Source organism: Engystomops pustulosus, chromosome 2, assembly GCF_040894005.1.
Source record: "Engystomops pustulosus chromosome 2, aEngPut4.maternal, whole genome shotgun sequence".
Lineage (NCBI taxonomy): Eukaryota > Metazoa > Chordata > Amphibia > Anura > Leptodactylidae > Engystomops > Engystomops pustulosus.
The window spans coordinates 199,620,750-199,632,846 of NC_092412.1; the positions used below are offsets into that span (position 1 = coordinate 199,620,750).

At 40.8% G+C, this 12,097-nt stretch overlaps 1 protein-coding gene across 3 annotated transcripts in view; it reads left to right on the forward strand.

Annotated features, from left to right (window-relative positions):
- Positions 1-12,097, forward strand: part of LOC140119131 (uncharacterized) — a 285,030-nt gene that overhangs the window by 93,432 nt on the left and 179,501 nt on the right. For all 3 annotated transcript variants that reach the window (XM_072137816.1, XM_072137817.1, XM_072137818.1), the window contains one exon: positions 5,253-5,340. In XM_072137816.1, the coding sequence (XP_071993917.1) occupies positions 5,253-5,340 (88 nt within the window). The remainder of the gene's footprint in view (positions 1-5,252; positions 5,341-12,097) is intronic.

A 12,097-nucleotide genomic window follows, 5' to 3' on the forward strand; every position in this document is an offset into this window, starting at 1 on the left:
CTATCAATCAGCCTGAAGTGGCTTGTAGTACTCTGCTACTAAACCTTAGGGTGTGGTCATACATACGCAATAGGACCAAGGTATGACCCAAGGTGCTAGCGTTGTGTTTGTTAACGCAGTTCTAGCAGTATGTGTGACTGCTCACTTAATAGTCCTCAATGAAGAGTAATCGACAGGGGAACCGGCCCTGGTAGTCTGCATATAATTTTTTGTTAAAAAGGTGGGTAACCGAAATACCATCATACCAGATTGCATTAATTTATGTTAGAAACTGTTTATCTATACAGATGTATTTTCCCTTAATCTCTACTTATCATGGACCAAGATTACTAAAATCAATGTTATCGCATGATACAGTAACTTTACAAGGTGACACTGCTGTTAAAACAGACTTATCAGAAACGGAATATGTTTGTATATCCAGATTCCATTATAAGTCAAGCTGGACTCCAAACAGAAGTAAAATATAATATAATAACATCTCCTTTAAAGAGGACCTTTCACCACCCCAAACGTATTAAATCCAACATACCAGCATGTAGGGGCGTGCACACTGATTCAGAGGCAATTTGAATTTTCTCCTAGCCCCCTCCGTTTTTGAGAAATGAGCCCTGGTGTCTGACTATTCAATCTTCGGTATCGTCAGAGAGGAGGAGCTGCAGCATCAGTGGGAGTGTGTCAATGTGCTAATCTTGTCTTTCCCCATCCAATTGGCGGCAGAGAATACGCTGCCTGCTGCGTGCTCCCTGCATAATCACTTGGCACTGGCGGGTGGCTGCAGCTTCTCGGCACATGGAACACAGCTCACTGATAGTTGACGCTGTGGAACTTTCTCCCATCTCCCTACTGCATCTCTGGAGCTCAGCCACAGTTATCTTGGGGTTCTTCTCTCTCACCAAGGCTCTTCTCATACAATTGCTTAGTTTGGCTGGTCAGGACAGCCAGGTCGAGGAGGAGTTGTAGTTGTTCCAAAATTCTTCCATTTAAGGATTATGGAGGCCACTGTGCTCTTAGGAATTGATGTTATTCAGCTGTATTTAGTACTTCCCTCATTGTCCTGCATCACACATTTTGTCGTTTTGACTTGGTCGGCTTGGGGCTGGGGAGCCCAGGACACACTGGTCCTGGGAGGTCAAGTACACCTTGCATGGTGCACTTTTTAAGTGTTTTTATTATGTGGTTTTGTTGTTACTGTGTTTATGTATATGTATTAATAAAGTTTTTTTGATATTACCTTAGTCCATCATACGTATCCTTTCTTTTGTTGGTTACATAATTTATACAGGTTTTATAGCATTTGAATACGTTTTAAAAATTAAACGAAAAGGACACCCATTTAAGGAAGCGACGGAGAAACATACATCGGGGTGCTGTGGTGTTTTGGGGTTAATTTACTCCTTCTAAAGAACTAGTACTTTGCAATGTTAGTGGCTAGTGGAGAGGCAACCAACACTCTAAACTTCAAGAGGGCAAATTTTCAGCAACTAAGAGAAGATCTTCTAGGTATAAACTGGGACAATGTTCTCAAAGACAAAAGCCCCCTCCCCCCCCCCCCCAAAAAAAAGTGGGACTTTTTCTCACATATCCTAAAAAAGTCCCCTAAGAAACACATTCCATATATGAAAAAGCATAAGCGGAACAAGAAAACGATTATTGTACGGAAAACAATAAGCGAGAAAGATAAGGCGTTTAAGGTGCTAAACTCGAAGGTAGCTATGAAGCATTACAGGATTATAGAGAAAAATAAATCCTGTAAAAAGCAGATAAAGGCCGCAAAAATAGAGACTGAGAGAAATATTGCCAGGGAGAGCAAAAATAATCCCAAATTAGGAAAGGGCCAATCTACTGAATGTAGCCTTCTCGACTGTCTTTACTTGGGAAAATCCCATGGTGGAAGACACGATGAGGAATGATGTAAATTCTCTTTAGAATGTCAACAGTTTAACCCAGGAAGTGTTTGGAGTGTGGGAGGAAACCAGAGTACCCGGGGGCAACCCACACAAACACGGGAGAGAACATACAAACTCTTTTACAGATGTTGACCTGGGTGGGACTTGAACCCAGGACCCCAGCACTGCAAGGAAGAAGTGCTACCCACTCAGCCACCGTGCTGCCAGTGGTTTCCAATTATATTAGATGCAGACACACCCCTGCACACCCACAAGAGGGCTTTGAGGACCCTCCTACCTGGTATTAAATCCAGAACCTGGCTTCTTAAGGGAAGTCATCGGGTCAGGGATTGTATTGAAACTAAACCTGACCCATTTGCTATGGTCCCATCCCGAGATATTTACATCTCTGGACCCAAGGATGCTAGAATCTAGTTATTCATATCTGTACGGTACCCTGCTGATACAGATTCCAAAAATGTAGTAACCAATGTATTGGTCTTAGATTTTTCTGACTCTTTGTCTCTTGTTTAAGAAATGGAGTGAAACCTCTGAGAGTCTCTGGGGAAATCCTTTGAAGCTCTACCTCCTGGAGAGCTCAATTTGGCTAATCAAGATGAGGCTGGAGGGAAGTGGGGAATTTGCACCAACACTGATGACCATATTTATCACAGTTAGTTTGAACTGATTTATTTTGTTTGACACTTAAATGATGTAAAATTTAATAAAATGTTATTATCTCTATGTAAATTGCTGGCATGTTTAAAACACCAAACCAATAGAACATTAAATGCTTTACCCCTTTCACCACATTATTAGCCCAATATAATGACAAATAACAAACAAATGGGAATCCATTATCTAATCCAAAAATCAATGTGAAGGCTGAATTTTTGCCAAAATCCTTTATTTTCCTGGTTCTCTATAAGTAAGCCAATAAATACAGACCATATTCACTGGGTTACTTCGTGTTTTGTTATTTGACTAAAAGGTTGACAAGTAAACGTAAATGGCGCTTTGATAGCTTTCTCTGACACGTCCCTTTGTTTTCCTATAAAGAGCACAATTAGCAAAATAATAGAGGATTGCATGTTTTCATTGACTGCTAACTGTTCTGCCCTGATAGATGGCAGGAAAACAGGTGGAATGAAGTGACACACTGAGCACATTTGTGTAGTGATCCATCTTGGTAACTGAAACTGGGGAACTAAAAATACATGTAAACAAACGTATCATCAACAGGCGGTCTGAACTGATGGGACCTTTCTGAAGTTACATCTAGTGACATTAAAGTCAGCAATTCTGGTATAAATGGGCCAGGGATTATAGGAACTCTTAGGCCAAAACGAGAGCTACAGCTGATTTCAGTTATGGACTTGTAGCCTAGAAGGGCTTATCTGAGGACTACCTTTGAAGGGCTTATCTAAGGACTACCTCAGAAGAGATATGTGTTCTGATATGCTACAGAAGAAGAACCCAAAATCCCATGGTTAGTTCATGTCATTGGCATAATCAGGTTTGACGACTACTGAACAGTTGTTAAATTCTCAGTGTGCCTTTTTTTTTTTTTTTTTTTTACCAGAGATTGAAAAATAGAAAATGATGATTTTCTGCACCAGTTGCAGTATACAAACATTTTTACATCTTTATTTCTTCATTGTGTTAAAATTACATACAATACTAAAATTGACCAAGGTGGAATGAAGGCTGGCCAGCGCGTTTCAAGCGTTTGACACGCTCTTAGTCATAGCTATCATAGATATGACTAAACCATTCGCATATACCCACAACCCCCCTATCTTCATCAATATGTACATAGAGGGAGGTGTGGTGAATTATCTACCGTATCTCTGTTATCATACTCTTTAATTATAATAAAAACAACCATATTTAAAAACATACCCAGTTTTTAAGCCTTTCTTACAACTATATATACATATATTGCTCTCAAGAAAAGTTACTTAATTACGACAATACTTGGAACTAATTACATACCCTATGCATATGGGCGGCACACATATCCCTGATACCTCTAAGCCTATATTGCTTGGCTTGCCGCATGTATACAGAGACAACACACTTCTCTTGAGCAGATCCATGTCCGGGGGAACCATTCTATGCACATGCACTATAGAAGGGCACCAAACTAATTTCAAAGACCAGCAATATTATATCTACAAGGCACAAGATATGAAATCAGAGGTCACTATATATTAAATCTGCAGAGCACAAAATACAGAATTGAAGGTAACTATTTTAGTTCCTTAGTTCATACAGTAACGGAACATTAATTCATCTTTAAATTTCAAACCAATTGGAATTCTGGCATTGAGTCGAAAGATCCAAAAGCTTGGCGATCATGCAAAACTTAAGATCTATCCCGGCCTCTTGCAAGTGGTCGGACATGCTCAATAACTATCGCTTCCAAAGTACCAATGCCTTTCTTACCCAAAGTCAGTGGGGGCTATATATCATACACCCAAGGCTCCGGCCTTCTGGTGTATCAGGTGTGTGGCTGCAAGGGTAGTAGGACCTGGCATAGAAGCCTACAAACTTTCAGGCATGGATGTTCGCAGTCTATAGCTAGTTATCAGGCAAAAGCTGGAACACCCTGCACCTCCATCACACCCACATGGCATTGAGATGACTTGGAGGTAGAAATCATCACAGTTAGTGGCAGATCTCTAGTAATTGTGATTATTTCAGGGCTTATACTTAAAAAAAAAAATGGTTTAAAAGTCCTGATAAATGTGCCCCATATTCTGTTTTAGTTTATTTTATTCCCTTCTATCACCTAAAATGGCCAAACACTTCAAGTACCTGTCAAATGAACGCTCTTTCAGCTAGATTTTATTCTTTCGGACTATACTTCATGGTTTTGGCCAAGTGGTCATACCTCCTATATAAAGAGCCAGTGCCAGGAAACCTCTAGTAGTGGCTTATCATCTTTGAGAACAAAGGATCAGAGATGTTGAAATTTTAACATGCTTGATTCCACTTTCCTGTGACCTCTGCAGCAAAAAGTAAGGCTATTGTACATTTCATCCAATGTCCTCGTCATGCAGAATATTCTATGTATTATATGCCAATCTGAATTGTTGAAAGTTGGTTCAAAACTGAACCCAGAGGGAACCTGATCACATCTGATTCATTGATTTGTGTTTGGACAACAAATTTTATAAACTTGTTTATCTACCTTGATGCTACCATTATGCTATGGTCCTAAAATGTTGTATGTTTTATATTATAATGATTTTGTCCACTATTATGTATTACAAGCAGTTTTGATGTAAAAACATTTCAATGCATATAGTTTGATTTAAGGTTTTGCTTTAACACTTTTTTGTTCTCCTTGCTCCACAGATTGGTGTGCACTAGCATGGGTCTGCTCTGTTACATTGAACCTATATCTGAACGTAGTAAAAGAGATGAGGACGGACCAATATCAACTGTAAGTAACCATGAAGGTTTTCCTAAGATCCCTGCAGTGATTGCATTGTAGTTTTGTGTGTGCCTGTTCTAGTTTAATTTCCTATGACACCTTGTGTTCTCTAATGAAAGCGCTCAGCAGCTAATCCCATGCAAATTTAAAAAGTAAATCCACTGAACCATGCATAGTCTGTACATACAAGATTGGTAAACTAAACTGCCCTGGCAGCTATCACCCTGTGGAAGATATCAGTGCATGGAATTTGTAGACTGTTAACACCAGTTACCTATAGTGTATATTGTGTGTTGTGTAAACATCAAGGGTTAACAGCTTTCCTGTTGTGTAAATGAAGTGTCCGGATAGCGGGTCCAGGAGGAGGCAGCTGCTGAGTGCAAAAGTCTGATGTGTAGAAAGCAAGACACAGAAATCTGCAGAATTACAAACTGTGATAATTCGATAGGGACCTCTGCATATTCTTTGCAAGAGACTTATGAATCCACAGGGCTTCACAGACACTAGGTTCTCCTGCTAGCTGCCCAGAAATTGTCAACGTACAGGCTCCTTCTCCTACGGGAGTGAGCATGGAGATGCAACCCCTCCAATGTATGTGGTTACCATTCAATTCCTTTTGTGTAAACAAGATCGACCCGCAGAGATAATCAGCCGAGTGAAGAGATAAGAAATCGCGGAATGATAATGGTATGGGCTACCGTGAGGAGGATAGCAAAGAAGGTTCTGCTATCTTTGCTATAGGAAAGGTTGTGAAATATAAAAGAGCTATTTAAATTTGAATCTGTTATACATAAATATGTCAAATAAGGTTTTGAAGACAAATTTCTTGTTCTTCTGTTGGCAGCTGGATGTGTATGTGTAGCTGCTCAATTTTTCTATAGGTCTGCTGGAGAAAGCTAAGCATTCACGGCACTTGAACCTTCTCTTATCAGCAAGTTACCCCCTATTTTGTGAATAACTGATCATTTGAAATAACTTGTATACCCTTCCAACACATCTGTTATCCATTGCTTATAATGGAATCCATATAGTGCAGATGTTATAAGCCCTTGAAACTCTACAGACCTTTATAGCTTTAATCCCCAATATTCATGTCGGCTCATCCCACTCCACGTGTCCAGACTGGCAAGCCACGCTCGGAACATTCAAGGTTGAAGCAAATGTATTCAAAGGAAAGAAAATCCAGTGAGGCGTCCTTCGTCCTTGTGCAAACAATCTTTATTGGTGTTACAGCATATTGTATATTGGGTAAAAACACGGAGTATGGCTACATTCACACTGCCGTATGGAGGACGTATATACGGCCGATATACATCCTCCATAGATGGCAATGGGCGCATGGCACACGTGCGGCACCGTACCGCTCCGTACCCGGAAAAAGATAGGACCTGTCCTATCTTTTACCGTAATATGGCGCCGTGCGTCATGTACCTCTATGGAGAGGGGCGGGGCTGACCTGCGCTTCCCCCTCCTCCTCTCCCCGTGCACTGCCGTTGCCCGCTACGGTACGGTACGGGCGGGCAACGGCAGTGTGAATGTAGCCTTAAGATTGAGGCATTTCAGCTGAAAACTTGATCTGGTTAGTAACAAACTAAACTGCTTAAATAAAACACGATTCCCATCTGGGGAGGAGAAGTGGGTTCGGTTTAACCCTAAAAACGATCATTTCAGTGTATAGACACGTTAATGGATGGTACACATAGGCAAAGGTTAAAGGGGTATTCCAGTAATAAGCATAATTTATATAAATAATTTATATACTTAAAATATAAGCTAATATGTAATTAGTTATTTAAAATGTTGCTCCTTTTGCAGAAAATGCTGCTGACATACAATGTAATGAAGAATTAAAATGTTAAGGGACCTTTAATCAGTCCGCGGAGCAGACACAGGACAGAAGATGGCCGCTGTTCACATGTCCACATAACATGTCATGCACCTGCCTGGGCAGGTCATGTGATCACCGCTATGTTTGGCTGTAGTGCGTTGGTTGCAGTGCATCCAGTATGGCCATTGTTTTGGTGATGGCAGTTACACATCATTACTATGGTAACAGAGCACGACAGTCTGTTAGATCATCACTGAGAGCAGAGCATAAGAGGTAGGAGGAGTTACTGAGAGCTAAAGGATAATGGGACTTGTAGTTTCCAGTGACGGCCATCTTGGTGATAATTCTGCATACTTTAGAAAGGCCATACAATTTGTAAATCATAAAATCAAACTATTTAAGCTCCATTTTGTGATTACTGACATTGAGTTTTGTTATATTCATTTTTTTTATAGCATTATGGCTTTTTGTGTCAGACGTTCATATTACCGGAATACCCCTTTAAGGATGAAGATAAGGATCAAGTTTATAATAACATTCTCTATTAGATATTTAAAATCTCAATTACATATTCTAAATATCACACTGATCATTTAGAGTTAAAGTCTGCATACAAAATTAATGTATACTGTCACCAAAGGATAAGATCAATAACTAGTAATTTAATTGTGAAATGAGTTTATGCCCTTTGGTTGTCTTGTACCAAAAACAAAAATCCAATAGGATTCTCTATTTAATAATTTGTTCTGGTGATCTCAGCCTCTTTTAAGTCTATGCACCCTTTCTTTGCCTGTCCACTTAAGAGAAGTTGCCTTTGTCAGCGTTCGCAATGCTTTCAGTACATTATAAAACTTTATTTTATATTACCTGCCTCCCTCCCAGAATGTGGTGGGGCTCTTACAGCAGCCTGTGTCTCAGTATCCTCATGCATTTTTCCTACACTACACATCATCTCCCTCCCTCCCTCCCCTGCCTGGTCAATGCACATAACAGGACGTAGGGTGGTAAAGAGAGCTGTAGGAGTGTTTATTAAGTACTGAAATTATTCAGAACGCTGACAAAGACATATTTAAAACCAGCAGTCACACATTAAAGCATTGCTAGCACAAATAATCTCTCTGTTCTCCACAAAAGACACCCAGAGACAAGTTTTATACAGTGGAAAGAGGGGCCTGGTGTCCCAAAACACAATCTAAGCCAAAGACTTTCCAAATAACAGCTTTTAATTAAACCTTTTGAGCCCTGATCTGAAGCTAAGTGTTCCCTGTTTCCCATCCACCATTACTGCCGTTCACAACCAGAGTGGCAACTGTCTCCTGACAATTTTGTTTGATGGCAGGAACCATTATTGTGGCTGATACTAACATTAGAGTTGTAACTAACCTGCACAGCCACATCCAGTGAGCCTCCACGTTGCATCGCCCTTTAACTTTATGGTACAAAGCAGTACTTTCCATTTAGCTCTTTCTATCTCTCACGTACTCTATATTTTACCCATTGCATAGAACATTACATTTACCCAGTTATCAGGTTACAAATATAAAATAAGTGTCAGTTTTTATGCAGGGCCTATGTTCTATTCCAGGATAGAGGAGCAGTTCTTGTGGTTGGTGAGCATGTTATTCTAATGTGACATATGTCATGATATCCGACACCTACCACTGGCCATCTAGTCAAATGAATCATCTTTCTGTAGGACGTAGGTTCTCGGGAGCGCGGCTACGTTGCTGCATGTATCACTGTCTCTTTAGCGCACAGACAATCCGCTAATCCTTGGTAGAGCAATTAGACATATAAAGACCTCAGGGAAATGGCACTTCGACAGTCCTGTGACCAGGAGCAGCATAATGAGGAGTGGCAAGAAGTGTCACTTTGGATTGTGTCCTCCTAGACACGGAGCCTTTCAGTAATGTCATTTATATGTCATGCACAATTGAAGCAGCTAATAGAGTTAATCTCTGAGGGAGAACAAGTTGTAACAGTGTTAATTACAGCATTATTTATTTATTTGCAGATATATGGGCTATCGCTCTGTTATGGGAAGGAGGGGCGGCTGTTTGTAGCCGAGAAATTGCTGTTATTCTGTGACCGGGAGGGATAGGTGCTGTCAGATAACCGTGTTCATTTTAACTGGAATGTAGTGGACGATCTTATTTGCTACATTGTAAAATGTAAGAAATATGATGAGAAATGCGAGAGGGCCATTAAGAAGATACCACAAATTAGTAAGGGAATTTAGAATATGTTTTCCATCCCAATGCTTATTAGTAGTTTTTGACAAACTGTGTTTTGCTGCTAACAACAGCAGCAGCCAATTTTTTTCTTTTTTAATACAGAAACCTGTTTACAGATTTTTTATTTTTTCATCTAAAGGAGTGTTCCCACAGGAGAAATTTTGGGAATTTTTATGGGAGATGACATAAATTTCTTGACAATGGAACTTGCACCTAACTCTAAAATGACACCAAGACCTTATCCCAGTTTCCCATCCTGTTGACTGTCAAAACTAGCTGTGGTCCAGTTTTACAGAAACCACATAAAGTTAAGCTCTTTCCATAACTCACATAATAGCGGAGGGGATTTACAGTAATAATGTATCAGGTTTTATGCTTAAAGCTCATTCATGTTTATGGACTGTACAAAAAAAGGGTACTGCCGATTCTGTATGTTGTTGCCTTAAGAGCCAATCAATACTTGCGGTCGGGATTTGACTGCCAGTGAGATGGGACTGGGGAATGCTGGACCCTGTTTATTGGTTTCATTTTGAAGATGAAAATGCCAAAAATTACTTTCATAGGTAAAGCCTTATAATGAAAAGAATGTAAAAGTTTTATGCCCACTGGTGAAAACTGTATTGTTGAGGGCACTTTGTACACTGGCTTAGAATAAATGAGTATCGTTTGGACTTTAGAAGAAGAATTAACCCAGCAGGCTATGGGGAAAAGAAGCCATACTGTCCTCCTACTAATTTCCCAAATCAGTATTTGAAGTTGTCTAGTTGCCACTAGCAGTGTTGGACTATTCCACCAGTGCACCTGAGGTTCCTCCAGGTTATTAGGTTCTTAACAGATACCAAAAAATGTAATCGCTAGAAGACCAGTTAATTTTGAGGCTACTAGGTGCAGTTTCCTTGGGGATAATAAAGGGGGGGGGGGCTCTTAGTATAATTTTGGTCCCAAAGAACTCCATTTCAGCACTGCACACTAGTCTCTGCTTCCTTGTTTCTTGAAATGCAGATTTTAAAGTAAAGCCAACATTTATTTGGATTGTTTTTTTTTCAAAGAGCTGAATGACCTTTTCTTATTTGGTCTTCTATTTTTATTTGAGCCTGATGGATACTGTTAATTTTTTTTTGTTAGAAAACCCCTTTAAACAGACACATAGGGGGAGATATATCATACGCCAGTGTTACTGTGCCACACCCCCACATGTCCGGCCAGATACATCAGGAGGCTTAGGCCTCTCTATGGAGCCGGCTGCTAGGTCGATTTTACGTAAAAACCAACAAAAGTTTGCTGGTCTTTCAAAAGAATGCAGCCACCGGGCAGTGCCCATCTAACTACGCCAGACGCTACCTCCCTCTGCGCCCCCTCCATGCCATGTGGCGAAGTTGCTGTAAGAATCACAAAAAATCTGGCGTAGAAGCAATGATAAATCTCCCCCTTATTGTCCATTATCTTTACACATTGTCTTTTAACTGATGAAATGATTTCTATCATCCTGTTAATGTTTAATATAAAGAGTCCTCTAGTCTTTTGAAACAGATTACAAGTGTTATTTCTTATGTCTAGACCAGCAGTCCCAAGCGATTGTCAGCATAGTGTGATTGAATATGATCCCAACATGTTGTGAAAGCAAATAAACTTACGTAACAATGCTAAAGTGGATACTTGTTCACAGACTGGGCATGACTTGTAGAACTATAATCACCTACACTAATGCTTAAAATGTAAAATTTTTCCCCCACCCGTGCTCTGCACGCCGGTTATATGAAGAGGCTCTGGCCTCTTAGTATATCCGCCAGTATACTCCGAATAAAACTCTACCAAGCTAGACCAGGTGACACCTGGTAGAATTTTTTATTTTTTTTTTAAAGTATTCTTTCCAATCTCTTTTATACATGTATTAAATAGGCACTTTTAGACAGTCCATCATGGAAACTCTATTTATGGAGTTCATTATACTGCCTTAGCACTCCAGAGACATGATAATTATCTTCTACTGAGCACTAGACCACCAGGGATATAACCATTAACTGCTTCACTGTCCTAGACCATCGGGGATTCTTGCTATTGCTACAATGAAAAATCAAGACTTAAGGTCCCCCCATCAATTAGATGATGGCAGCGGTGCTGCTATACACAGGATAGAGCTGGAAGCAGATGGCTTCATTTGTTGCATGGCAGCATGATGCTGCAATCGCTGCTACTATCAGCTTATTGGGAAGGCTGCTAGGTATTGCTCCCTTATGCAAGCGGCACACAAACGTGGTTGTGCGATGCCCGGATTTCACTGCTGACCACAGTGCAGAGGGCGAGACTGTGCATCATGGTGATATAGGATGCAAGGAGTCCCTTCAATCCAGCAGAATCATGGTTGAAGAGTAGTGCTGCTGTTTTGCAGGGAAGAAGGGACTCCGTGCATCCTATATCACAGTCCTCTGCACTGTGGTCGGCAGGGAAATCCAGCCAGCACATGCTCCCTGATTCACAGGCCAATCACAGCTGTGTGCTGCTGGCTTCACATAATGATTATTTCCGCTTCGTCCCCCATGACGGCCCAACCTGGAGGATGCCCCTTGACCTCTGCAGGGACAGGAAGAAGAGAGGTTAAATGCTCCCCCCCTGCATCCTCCCACCAGTGTTCTTCCTGTCCCTGCCGAGGCAGGACAAGAGAGGTGCCCTCTCTCCTCCAGGGGGGGGGGGGGGGGAGACGAAG